The following is a 12,187-nucleotide window of genomic DNA, read 5'->3' on the forward strand; positions in this document are numbered from 1 at the left end:
TTGAGGTTTTTCACACAAAATGGCCACTGCTCCTCATGTAGTGTAGGAGAGTAGACCATATACGGCACCAATAAAATAAGTGCATTTGGATTCAAATAAAATATTGAAAAACAATCATTTTCCATCTTAATTTTATGTGACGGGGTTGAGTTGTTAAGCATATTAAAATATGAATAAAAGGTATGATACTACTAACCATTTTCTGCACCACTATTAAAGGGACCTGAATGATGTCATTTCTGGTAAATGATGTCACGTATGAGTGGAGTCTAAATTATTATGGGCGTAGAATGGTTAGTGTGATGGGGTTGAATTCAAACTGAGGGACATAACTTTGATCAAATATCTGGCTTTTTTTTTTAGAAAAATATTTTTCACAAGAAACGAACACAAATAAATGCTTTAAATACATTATTTCCAAAAATCATAGACACTATGCACATTTTGTTAATAATTTTGTACAAACAAAAAGTACAAACTCAGTGAAGTGCTTCAGGGACATGACAAAATGCTTGGTTTAAGATAGATTTAAGAAAAAATATTAAAACACAATAATTATTTTTTATTTATTATAATGGGCATACCAAAGTATTGTGAAAAGCTTCTAACGATTCATTTTGATGATCCATTTTTTTTTCCTCTGGGGGATTGAAATATTACCGAATCCCAGGAATGACACTTATACAGTGATACTGGACATTTCTAAAGTAAATATTGTATGTCTAAATATCATGTGTACATCTTTGAGGTTAAATCTCGGGTGAGTGCATCACATGATTTCCTGAACTCTGAGTCAGCGTGCTGTCATCACATTTTGTCTCTTAACATTAATGCTGAAATCAGGGCATTTCTAGACTACAAACAGTAAGACTTTCCAGAGATATGATTAAGACACCAACTCAGCAAATCAAAGATGTAGTCATATCACTGCAGGATGAAGGACCTTAGCCTTGAAATCATTTAGGCTACTCATGTTTTGGCCATTATGCCAAATAATGAGTTTTGAGTCTGCAGCTGGATTGAGAGGTTTTGTGTTGTTCTTACAGTACATGCAGGAAAGTTGATTCCTCTATGTTTCCTCTACAGGCTGTGACGAGGCTTGTAATGGTAGGGGTTTCTTTAGGCCAATTGACCATGAAATGATGCACCAAAATTGGCATTTAACATTTAAAAGTTCCTTAATTGCGCAGGTCGTTTGTTAACGTGTATGAGACAGAGATCAGCAAAGGTTTTGAGTCACTTATTGCCTCCTCCCTCCCTGAACAGACACACAGTCTGATAGATGTTGCACAGACTCCTGACACAATCACAACAGTAACAAAGTTCAAGTATAAGACAATAAATTCAAGTGTTTTGGTGTTCTCTTCTGCGTTTGTGATTTAATTTGAATACTTTAACCCTTCGTGATTCTTCGCTTCATGATGTGCAGATACTATGATTATCTGTGTATGGACAGCAGACGAACACACATTTACACACCTCGCTCGTAATCCTCAGCTGGTGGTGAGTTCCATGCAGGTCAGCGTTTGTTAGACACAGCTTTTATTTGTCCCTGATTATTTCTGCGCAAGTCACCTCACGTCCTGTCAGAGGTGATCATCCTCACATGGGCTGATTCTGTTCCGCCTGGGGGCCTCCATTCAGGTCCTAGCACAGTCACTAGGCCGACCAGACCTTACTCACAGGCCCAGGGCAGCCCAGTCAGCAAATACAGCACCAATAGAGAATGAGAGCAACACAGAGACATAGATACATCACAGTTTTTTAACAGCTGGCCACCACAACAAGCATCCAGGAACAAAACAGGGTTGTTTCCGGCGGACAGATTTTGAAGCCTTTGACCCTTTTGCACTGACATGCAGATGCCTAAATAAGCACAATTCATTTCAGTGAGATAGTACAGCTGCTATCATGCAAAAACTGAATTTGGGACAGCTCCCGTGTACTCATGTGTTTAGAATATATTCCTCCTCTCTATTTCTTGGTCCTCCGTTTAAAACAAAGAATGTTTAAGTTTGTGTAAAATCTGTGTCATTATGTATATTTTGGTCTCTATTTGAACATACAAAGCTTAATTGAATTTTATTGAGAATAAATCAGTTCATTACCATAACCAAAATCATGTGAAAGACACTGTCGCCATCTAGTGATGAGTCTTGAGTTTCACTTTCAACCCCCAAAAACAAATATATACATGATACTGTAAAAGCCTTGACAGACAATGACACCTGTTGACCAGCTACTGAGTAGCACAGTAGGCTACCTAGAGAGGCCAACATTAATTTACATGATGTCACATACTATCTTTTAGTGATATATATAATATATATATAATATATAATATATATAAAACGGTATTTAAGGAATAACGTGTAGAGTTTTTATTATCAATAAAATTAAAATGTATATACATTTAAACGTATAAACTAAATTGTCAATATAAAGTATTATTTAATAAAAATACAAGCATTCCATATAGTCTTGATTTTTACGAGGACATAAACGCTGCACGGACAATAATTGTAAAATACTTTTAAAATTGTAAAATAACTTTTTTAAAGAATTATTGTAATAGTTTGAAATTGCATGACTGCTGTATTAATATTTTAAATAACGAGTTTCAGATTCATCATGACTGTCTATCTTTGATTATGTGTTACATAATAATTAACTTAATGATATTCGCAGGCAACATTATTGCATATCACAGGGGTGCACTAACAGTTGATGCTATTTAATTTTCAGCTTACACTGTAAGTGTCTTTTGTACCAGACACGTCTTTTTGCTATAATATTATTATGGAAACGGTCTTGGTCACAGGACAAGGTCGTTGAAACGAAAATCTCCAGCTAGAAAAACATTGTCCATATGTAGGCTACTGGCATAGTGGTATACTCCGGCTTCAGTGAGCAGTTGTCATGGCCGCTGCTTGAGCCGATTAGCCTCTTTAATAAGTGGAAGTCTAAATAAGATTTATAAAAGCAGTAAACATGGCGGCGAAGAATAGTGCGGAAGAAACAGTCAAAAACTGTCAGGGGTCCGATGACAATGACAACATGTCAACGACTGAATACTGCCAGCGGCTGCAGCAGTGGATGTGGCGCTATTACAGCGGCTATGTGAGCTGGCAGAGCTGGGTGTTCCTGTCCGCGCCGCTCTTTCCTCCGCCTGCGTGTGTCGCGACGCCCGCTGACATCGCCGCTTGGTGTAACCAGATGAGCAGCCCACCATCCAGCCGCCCAGCAGCCCCTGCCACATCCAGCAGCGCTGAGAGAGCACCAGCACAGCCGGCAGGTAGCTGTGTCAATCCACTGCTCCGAGGAGATGCAGTAATTAGCTGCTTCACTAACAAACGATAATGAAGAACTGGACTAAATTAACTTACTTTTATGTACCTTTAGTATTATGTATCGCCATAATCCCCCATTATTATGTACTTTTTAATATTATATATCCTGTCCCCACATTGGTGTCTTAAAGCTTCACTGTGCCTACTCAAAATTTGGTGTTAAAGACATAATGCAGCATACAAACCAGACTAAATACATGATACTGTAAAAGCCTTGACAGACAATGACACCTGTTGACCAGCTACTGAGTAGCACAGTAGGCTACCTAGAGAGGCCAACATTAATTTACATGATGTCACATACTATCTTTTAGTGAAAGAATTACTAGTAATTAGACATTTTTCCTTTCTGCATTATTCTGTAGGTCACCATCAAATGTGACTCTGTCTGGACCACAGACAGAAAACAAATAAGCTTTCCATTGATGTATGGATTGTTAGGATAGGACAATATTTGGCTGAGATGAAACTCTTTGAAAATCTGGAATCTGAGGGTGCAAAACAATCCAAATATTGAGAAAATCGCCCTTTAAAGTTGTCCAAATGAAGTTCTTAGCAATGCGTTTTACTAATTAAAAATTAAGTTTTGATATAATTACGTTAGGAAATTTACAAAATATCTTCATGGAACATGATCTTTAATTAATATCCTAAAGATTTTTGGCATAAAAGAAAAATTGATAATTTTGACCCATACAATGTATTGTTGGCTATTGCTACAAATATACCCCAGCGACTTATGACTGCTTTTGTGGTCCAGGGTCACAAATGTGAGCAAATTTGTGACACTGATGTGAATTCTGTAGATCTGATTGTCTTATTATTTGTTGAAGCATTGAAGGTGCAAACTTGAGAATGCACACTTAGGTTCTAACTTCATCTTTTGTTCTTTCAGGTAGAGAGTACACCATCCCCTCCCCGCTCCGTAGATTTCTGGCAGAAACTGTGGATTTCTTCATTCTCTTCTGTGTTAAGGCAACCATAGTGTTGTGGATTATGCATCTCAATGGAATGAGGTGATTTGAGAAGGTGTTCCGAATAAAAATGAAGTATCCTTCTTGAATCATTCCTACACTGAACAGCCATAGGTGTACTACTGTTTTACATATAATATCACAGTTTCCACAGAATATTAAGTGGCATGCCTGTTTTAAACATTGATAAGAAATGTTTCTTGAGCAGCAAAACAGCATATTTGAATGATTTCTGAAAGATAATGTGACACTGAATGCTGCAGTAATGATGCTGAAAATTCAGCTTTACCATCACAGGAATAAATTATATTTTAAAGTATATTAAAATGGAAAACAGTCATTTAAATTTTAATTAACTTTTATACAGTTTTACTATTTTTACTGTATTTTTATTTATTTATTTATTAAATTTTTTTATGCAGTTTTGGTGGCCTAAAGATACTTCTTTCATAAACATTAAAAAATCTTACTGACTCCCTACATTTGAACTCCCTACTATATGTATTGTATGACAGTTCATATGTCTTTGATCTTCCAAACAGAGATATTTCCAAATTCATGATGCAGTTTATCATGGAGGAGATTGATGAGAACACATCACTGGAGGACCTGCAGAAGATGATGGTCGTGGCTTTAGCATACAGAGTCCTAGTGTGTGTCTATGAAGTGAGTGAGCATCTTTTGTCTTTCATGTTGTGAAAGCCACAGTTACAAGCCTTGTCTCTCAATCTGTTTTTAATTTACATTTTAAAATTGTTTAATCAGTCTTGTCATATTTTCACTTTGTAACAGCATTTGGTAGAAAAACTGTTCCTTCGGTCTGTGTTCTGTCTTCATCTGCAGATCATCTGTATTTGGGGAGCTGGAGGTGCCACTCCGGGAAAGTTCCTACTGGGGCTTCGAGTCGTCACATGTGACACGACAGTCCTAGTGCAGCCCAATCGGGTTTTGGTGGTACCGGCATCCAGTGTCAGCTTATCTGCGTGAGTTATGCATATATTTATATAATGTGGTGGCCATCAAACCCCTGGGTTTTTGCCAGAAATGGCCCTGATAAAATAATAATAAAAATCAGGGGCACCTGCAGAATTTCTTCCGAGGGTACGCACAGAGTTTTTTTTTGTTTTTTTTGGGAGGACCTAATGATCAGTGAGAGCAGAACGAATGTGTCACACGTTTTAAACTCAACAAAATGGTAAAATACATTTATCAAAAGAATGCTCACAGATGGAACAACAAGGAACAAAACAGCGTTGGATGAAGTGGATTAGAGCCCTGCACGGGCCTCAAATATAGGCCCTGGCCCAACCGTGTCTGACAGCTTATCAGAATTCTCAGCCCGAGTCCGACTGGAGCCCGTCTTTTTTCCCCCTTATCCCAAAACATACTGCTGTTTCAATTATTAAAATAGTTCAGTTTTGTATGTAATGGAAAAGTGATTATATTTTGTTTAGTTTTTTTATAAAGTTAAATTAGAAAAATGTTTAGAGCATTTTTTGTTCATTAAATGTGTAGGCAAATTTTTTTATTTTTTTTAAGTAACGACCAAGCGGCCAGCGGCAGACAGTAAGCTGATCATAGCCTATGCTTTATCAATTTAGCCTTCTCAAATCATCACGACTTGCCTAAAATAAAATCTATAGATATAAAACAGTTCAAGCATATCACAATGTTAGTTTAAATGTTTAATCTAGATAAATGCACGCAGTTAGACGCATATCCAATCGTTTGTGCAGAGAAAAGCTGAAGAGCGCTTTGCAGGACATGGAGGCGCCAGTGTGATCACTTGCATTTTTTTCTAATAGTGAAAACAACTTAAAATAGGCTACGCCGTCATTTTTTCTCATAAAGGTAAGAGTAATAGCTACATCATTCGGAACTGTAAAGGGTCTACTTTTATTTGTGTGCACTCACAATATCAACAAAACGTTGTGCTTTTATAAAATAAATATAAAACAGCGGATGCGCTTTCTGCTGTCTCGGTCTTGAACAGGAGCTCTCCACAATGTTGAACCGAAACGAAGCAAATTGCCTCACAGACATGATAAATATATACAGTATATATCTATATCTATAGAAAGCTTTAAATTACTACTTTAAAACGAAATAATTCAAATTGAAAATAAAACTCTTTCATTATGTAATCTGTAAAGATGCATTTCTCTCTAAAGGCACGTCCAAGGAGGAGATGGCGAGTCATTTTTTTTCATCACCATAACTGATGGATGTCTAAAATATAAAAATAATGAAAAGCCTAAAACAGGCCCGATTATAATTAGTGTTTTATTTTATTATTCTATACAATTAAAAAATAAAACACAAATTATAATGGCATAGGCTATGTGTAATTTTTTTTCCTATAATTGTATAGCTGCTTATATTTTCAGATTTTTATGTTGCTCTGTTCTGAATACCTTAAAATTTAAAGGATTTGCTGCAACGCAGTTTTGTCTGATAGGCTATGTGAATTATTTATTAGCCTATTATTTTTTTTAATCCATGCAACAAACGCTTTAAAAACAGCTTTAAAAACAGCTTTAAAAATTGCATTCCAGATGCTTTTCACTATAAATTTTACGGGTAGCTTGAATGTAAAACATTTTCATGAATTCGTTGTATTCCCATTTGTAAAATAGCCTAATTAATTGTTGTAGGCTAACCCGATCTCATGATGAAGGTGCGTATAGCATGATTTTCTGTTTCTATTTGGATTTGTCTATTTATATGCAGAAATTGACATTGGTGTGCAGATAAATTCATAATGGCTGGCATGGCTGGTTCAGTCGACAGTAATATGGGACACATATAGCTACTAACTGCTGAAATGTTTGCGAGGCAAATCTCAGGTCAGTCTGAGCGCTCATGGTACGCACAGTGCGTACAGCCATACACCTGCAGGCGCCACTGATAAATAAATATATTTATATATATATATATATATATATATATTTATATACACACAGTATATATTTATTTATTCATGTTTTTTTTTTTTTGCAGCTCCACAGTACGGGCTTTAAACAAAAACTTCTCCATCGCCTTCCTGTTTCCAATCTTTATCACGTTACTATTTTTCCAGCACAACAGAACTGTTTATGACGTTGTGGCTGGAACCATCGTGGTTCGGAGGAGAAGAGCCAGATGACCAGTCTGTGTGTGTCAAAATCATTTGAAAACAACCCCTGTCAAGCATCAAGTGCTTACAAACTTATTTCCTGCAGATTTGCACTAATGATCCATGTACAAAGTCTGATCACATAGCTATTGTTTACAGCACTGAGAAATATCTGCTTTCATAGAAAAGTTACTGATCCCTCAACAGACAGTATTTCATGTTGAATAATGAGTGATATCAAGCTCAAGACACGTGTTTTATGTAGACATGCTTGGAAATTTTATCCGAGTGGAATGTTTCACTCTAAACACCAGCTCAATCCATAAGGTTTTCATAACTTCTCCTCAGAGTCAAGCTTTACGGCCCAGACGAGTCTGTTATTAATCTTACTAAAGGCAGGGAAGTGAGCTCGGCATTCATCGCGTATCCTTCCACACGTGCACACAGACGTCCGGAATGTTCCATTCCTGTTGTCAATTCAGTCAGTGGCTGATATGCCTCACTACATTTCTCAGGGTTTCTTAAAAACCTGGCATATGTTTCAGTTCTGATCTTTGATATGTAAAGTGTTAAGTATTATATTTTGAAATTCACAGTATTCAGCGTGCCAAACGCATCAGCTGTTCTGATTTATAATTTTGCATGGTTCATGAAAATATATTCAAATTCTTTAAGACAAGGTTTGATACTCAACAGCAGTGTATTTACCACATCCTTACCTATTTTACGCACAAATAATGTTAAATCCAACTGGCATGTGTCTAAATGAAATCAACCTCTCTGGGATACATGATCTTTCTCATGATTACTAGTATATTTTGAATTAGTTTTTATTTTTTTTACATTTCCTAGTTTTGTTTTAATTTTAGTTAAAGTTTCAGTAATTTTGCTTATTTTTTTCTTTATTTTTAAAATGTCTGTAGTTTTTAATTTTTATTTCAACTTTAGTTATTTTAATGCATCAAGTTAAACAAAATGAAAATGGAAAAACCTTGCCTTGACAACTAGCAGGAATAAAGTTTATTATTATTATTTCAAGTTTTTAGGTAAAATAGAATGATAAAAAAAAAAAATCTTGATAACCACTAGATGGTGATATTTGTTCGTAAACGCAAGCTTGAACCCTTATTTGACAATCACAGTGGTGAGTTCTTCGAAATGCAAAGCAAATGTCCTTTGGCATGGGCTCAGTTACACAGTCACATTCCATAGATAATGACAGTCCGCACATTCTCACAAGCAGAAAATGTTTCCAAACTGATCACATGCCAATCAGGAAACAAAACTGCAAAATTGCACTGTTCTGGTAAGAATGACTCACCATTGATTTAGAACTTTGAAATAAATATTACATCCATAACCATAAGGCCTGTTTTTTGTCTTTGTGTTGTTTGCCCTTTCTGGTCTCTCCGGAGGTCTTGGAGTCCCTGGGGCAGTTCCTCATAATCAAAACCTTGTGGACCAAATGAAGAAAACAGACACAAGGGTTGTCTTAGGACATAGATGTACATGCCAACTTGCACTCACACACACTTACTGATAAAGCAACGCTTTGGCATGGTTTTGAACAAACACCACGAGATGATAGAAATTCTTCTGAAAATATTATGAATGTAGTTTTGTTCTGGGATTTCTTTTGATACACACCAGTGGTACTTAAAAGGTGCCATAAGTGATTATTTCCTCAAAATGATGTATACATAAATAAAGGATAAATATTTACACTCACATGACAGGTACTTCACTCAGATAACCTAATAAAAGCTGGTTTACTTTTCTTGAAGCAGGTCACCTCGTGTAGGCAGCCATTTTGAAATCACACGATCAGCCAAATACTACTCACTTTATCCTTAAAAAACGACTCTCTTCCTTATTATTAGACACCTTCACTTACAAAATAAATTGATCAAGATTAGCTGCTTTAGCACTTTTTTACAACTGAATCAATAACCCTAAACTTTTGCACAACAATGACGCATCCGCACCACTAGGTGTCAGTATAAGTCTTGCCAATGCAACATAAAAACGACTTCTTTAAGTGCATCTTTAACACAGAAACTCAAGATCATAGACACACACAACATTGTTTTACATACTTTCCTTTAATAAAATCTTAACAAAAATGTTAATGTCATTGAAAGCATATGGTGTTCGGTTCTTCATTTAAGAGAGTATCTCACTCTCTTTTTGTGTGGTTTGCCAGCTTTCCACAGAGACAACGTATCTTTACTCACCCACAGCCCCACCCATCTGTCTGCCCGTCATCTCTAATATGAATTTTACTGGGTTGCACATCTGGTTTGGCTGTCCAGCAGCGCTTGGCAAGGCCACTGGGTTCACAGCTGCTGGCTCTTCCCACATCCTCTTCAGCCGGGATTCTGGTAAAGCCGTCCCCATGGATAGTGCTTCACCCTGCTGAGAGGAATGATTGGCGGGCTCAAGACAACTTGATATGGTTGTTTTGTTTGCCACTGAGCCGCAGCCTGGAACTGCCAGCATGTTGAAATTATTAGTTGCATTAGTCTTGATTTCCAATGTGAAAATCAGACACAATTTTAAATATATTGTGCCACTGGAGCATCATCTGAGTGGTTAACGTGTTGGACGTAAAACCCAGTGGGGTTTCCAGTGCATATTTGAACCTTGCTTGTAGCATATGGCATATTATAAGATGATTTTTCTGTGATAAAAATGTTAAATGAAAGTCACATCATCACAGTATAGCTATAAAGAGCTCGTTTTTAGACCACTATTACTATGAATGTGTTTTGGTTTTCTGTGATTCTTCAGCTGCAATTATAATGATTTAAAAAAACATCAAACCGGCTCTGATGAGTTCTATTATTATTTATTATACACATAACCATTCAGAAGCTTGGAGTCGGTAAGATTTTTTGAAGTCTCTTCAAAATCAGATGCTCAGCAGGGCTGCATTTATTTGATTTAAAAAAATACAGTAAAAACTGTAGGCCAATATTGTGAAATATTATTACAATTTAAAATAACTTAATTTAAAAGGCAATTTATTTCTGTGATGCAATGCTTAGTTTTCAGCAGCCATTACTCCAGTCTTAAGTGTCACATGATCCTTCATAAATCATTTTGTATTTTATGCACAATATACTGATTTGCTGCTTAAGAAACATTTCTTATTATTAAAAGTGTTGAATGTTGAGCTGCTTCATATTTTTGTGGAAACCTTGATATAATTTTATGAGCATTCTTTGATAAATAGAATGTTTTTTGAACATGTTTCTTTTTGACACATTATAAATGCATTACAAAAATCTGGCATCTGTTTGAAACACTTTAACTAACTCTTAATTGAATGACCTATAAGGCGATATTTATAATAAATATTAGAAAATAATTTTGTATCTGATGGTGCTGTAGCCTACCTGTATTTGAATGCACACATTTCATGAGAAAAAGCAAATGCACTCAAACAAAGGTGAATGTCTTTGAATATGTATAAACATAAACTTTCATGTGTCTCAGTTTTGCATTCTGTTTTATCCCAGTACTCAAGAATCAGTGTTTTTACATGTGACCCACTACCTGTGAAACAAAATTCACTTTGCACATTCATCTCTAGTACACCTGAAATCACGGCCTCATTAAAATGTTTCTTCTTGTGCCTTGTATATCGTGTGCTGCTCTCTGTGAATCAGGAGAGACGAGCGCTGCGGTGAGGTGACTAATTAGGGAACTTCACAGCGAGAGGAGATGGTGAGGATGCTTGTGACAATAACAAGCCCCGTCGACAGGAAGGAACTCTCTTGAGCTGATCCCACAGCGATCCACAGCACTGAAAGCACAGCGGAGTATTAATGTCTCGACTTAATGAGGCCTGTTTAGAGAGTAAGACAGAACAACCAACATTGTTTACAACAGGTTACATTTGGCTGACCTATTTCTTCCGATTCAAAAAGTGCAGGAAGCATTGGTTTTAATCACAATGTTATTGACACCCAAAGTGCACAAATGCTGGAACAGAGCACAAGGTTGCTTAAAGGTTATTAAACTCAATTTAATTGCGTGTTTGTTTGTTTTTTCATAAAGATTCATTTAATAATGATTTTTCTGTTGCATGATCACACACATTTCTATGCAACAGAAAAATCATTATTAAATTAATCTTTATGAAAAAACAAACAAACACGCAATTAAATTGAGTATACATATACTGTACATAATAAATGACATACAGGAGTATAAAGTACTGTAAATAAAAATGACATTTATGACATTTAGGCCAATATTTCACAAGTCATCATGACCTAAGTCTAAATCTAGGTCTTAGGAAAAAATATTTTCTCTATCATACTGAGCAAGCATGCCAATGAAATTGCAATGCATAAATGTGACCCTTGTACATCATCTGAAAGCCGAATAAATAAGCTTTACATTGATGTATGGTTGATAGGGCAATATTTGGCCGAGATACAGTTATTTGAAAATCTGGAAACTGAGGGTGCAAAAAAATCTTAATATTAAGAAAATCACCTTTAAAGTTGTCCAAATGAAGTTTGGTATGCATGATACTAGTCAAAAATGAGGTTTTGATATATTTATAGTAGGAAATTTACTAAATATCTTCATGGAACATGATCTTTACTTAATATCCTAATGATTTTTGGCATAAAAGAAAAATCAGTTTTGACCAATACAATGTATTGTTGGCTATTGCTACAAATATACCTGTGATACTTATGACTGGTTTTGTGGTCCAGGGTCACAAATTTGAG

The 12,187-nt window shown here is 35.9% G+C and overlaps 1 protein-coding gene across 1 annotated transcript; it reads left to right on the plus strand.

The window, feature by feature from the left end:
* Positions 1-2,728: 2,728 nt before the first annotated feature.
* Positions 2,729-8,806, plus strand: fam8a1a (family with sequence similarity 8 member A1a). Its single transcript, XM_058753618.1, has 5 exons — positions 2,729-3,295; positions 4,246-4,366; positions 4,867-4,990; positions 5,168-5,307; positions 7,325-8,806. Exons 1-5 carry the CDS (start codon positions 2,992-2,994, stop codon positions 7,467-7,469), a joined length of 834 nt encoding a protein of 277 aa, XP_058609601.1. The 5' UTR covers positions 2,729-2,991; the 3' UTR covers positions 7,470-8,806.
* The last annotated feature ends 3,381 nt before the right edge of the window (positions 8,807-12,187 follow it).

Source organism: Onychostoma macrolepis, chromosome 19 (assembly GCF_012432095.1).
Source record: "Onychostoma macrolepis isolate SWU-2019 chromosome 19, ASM1243209v1, whole genome shotgun sequence".
NCBI lineage: Eukaryota > Metazoa > Chordata > Actinopteri > Cypriniformes > Cyprinidae > Onychostoma > Onychostoma macrolepis.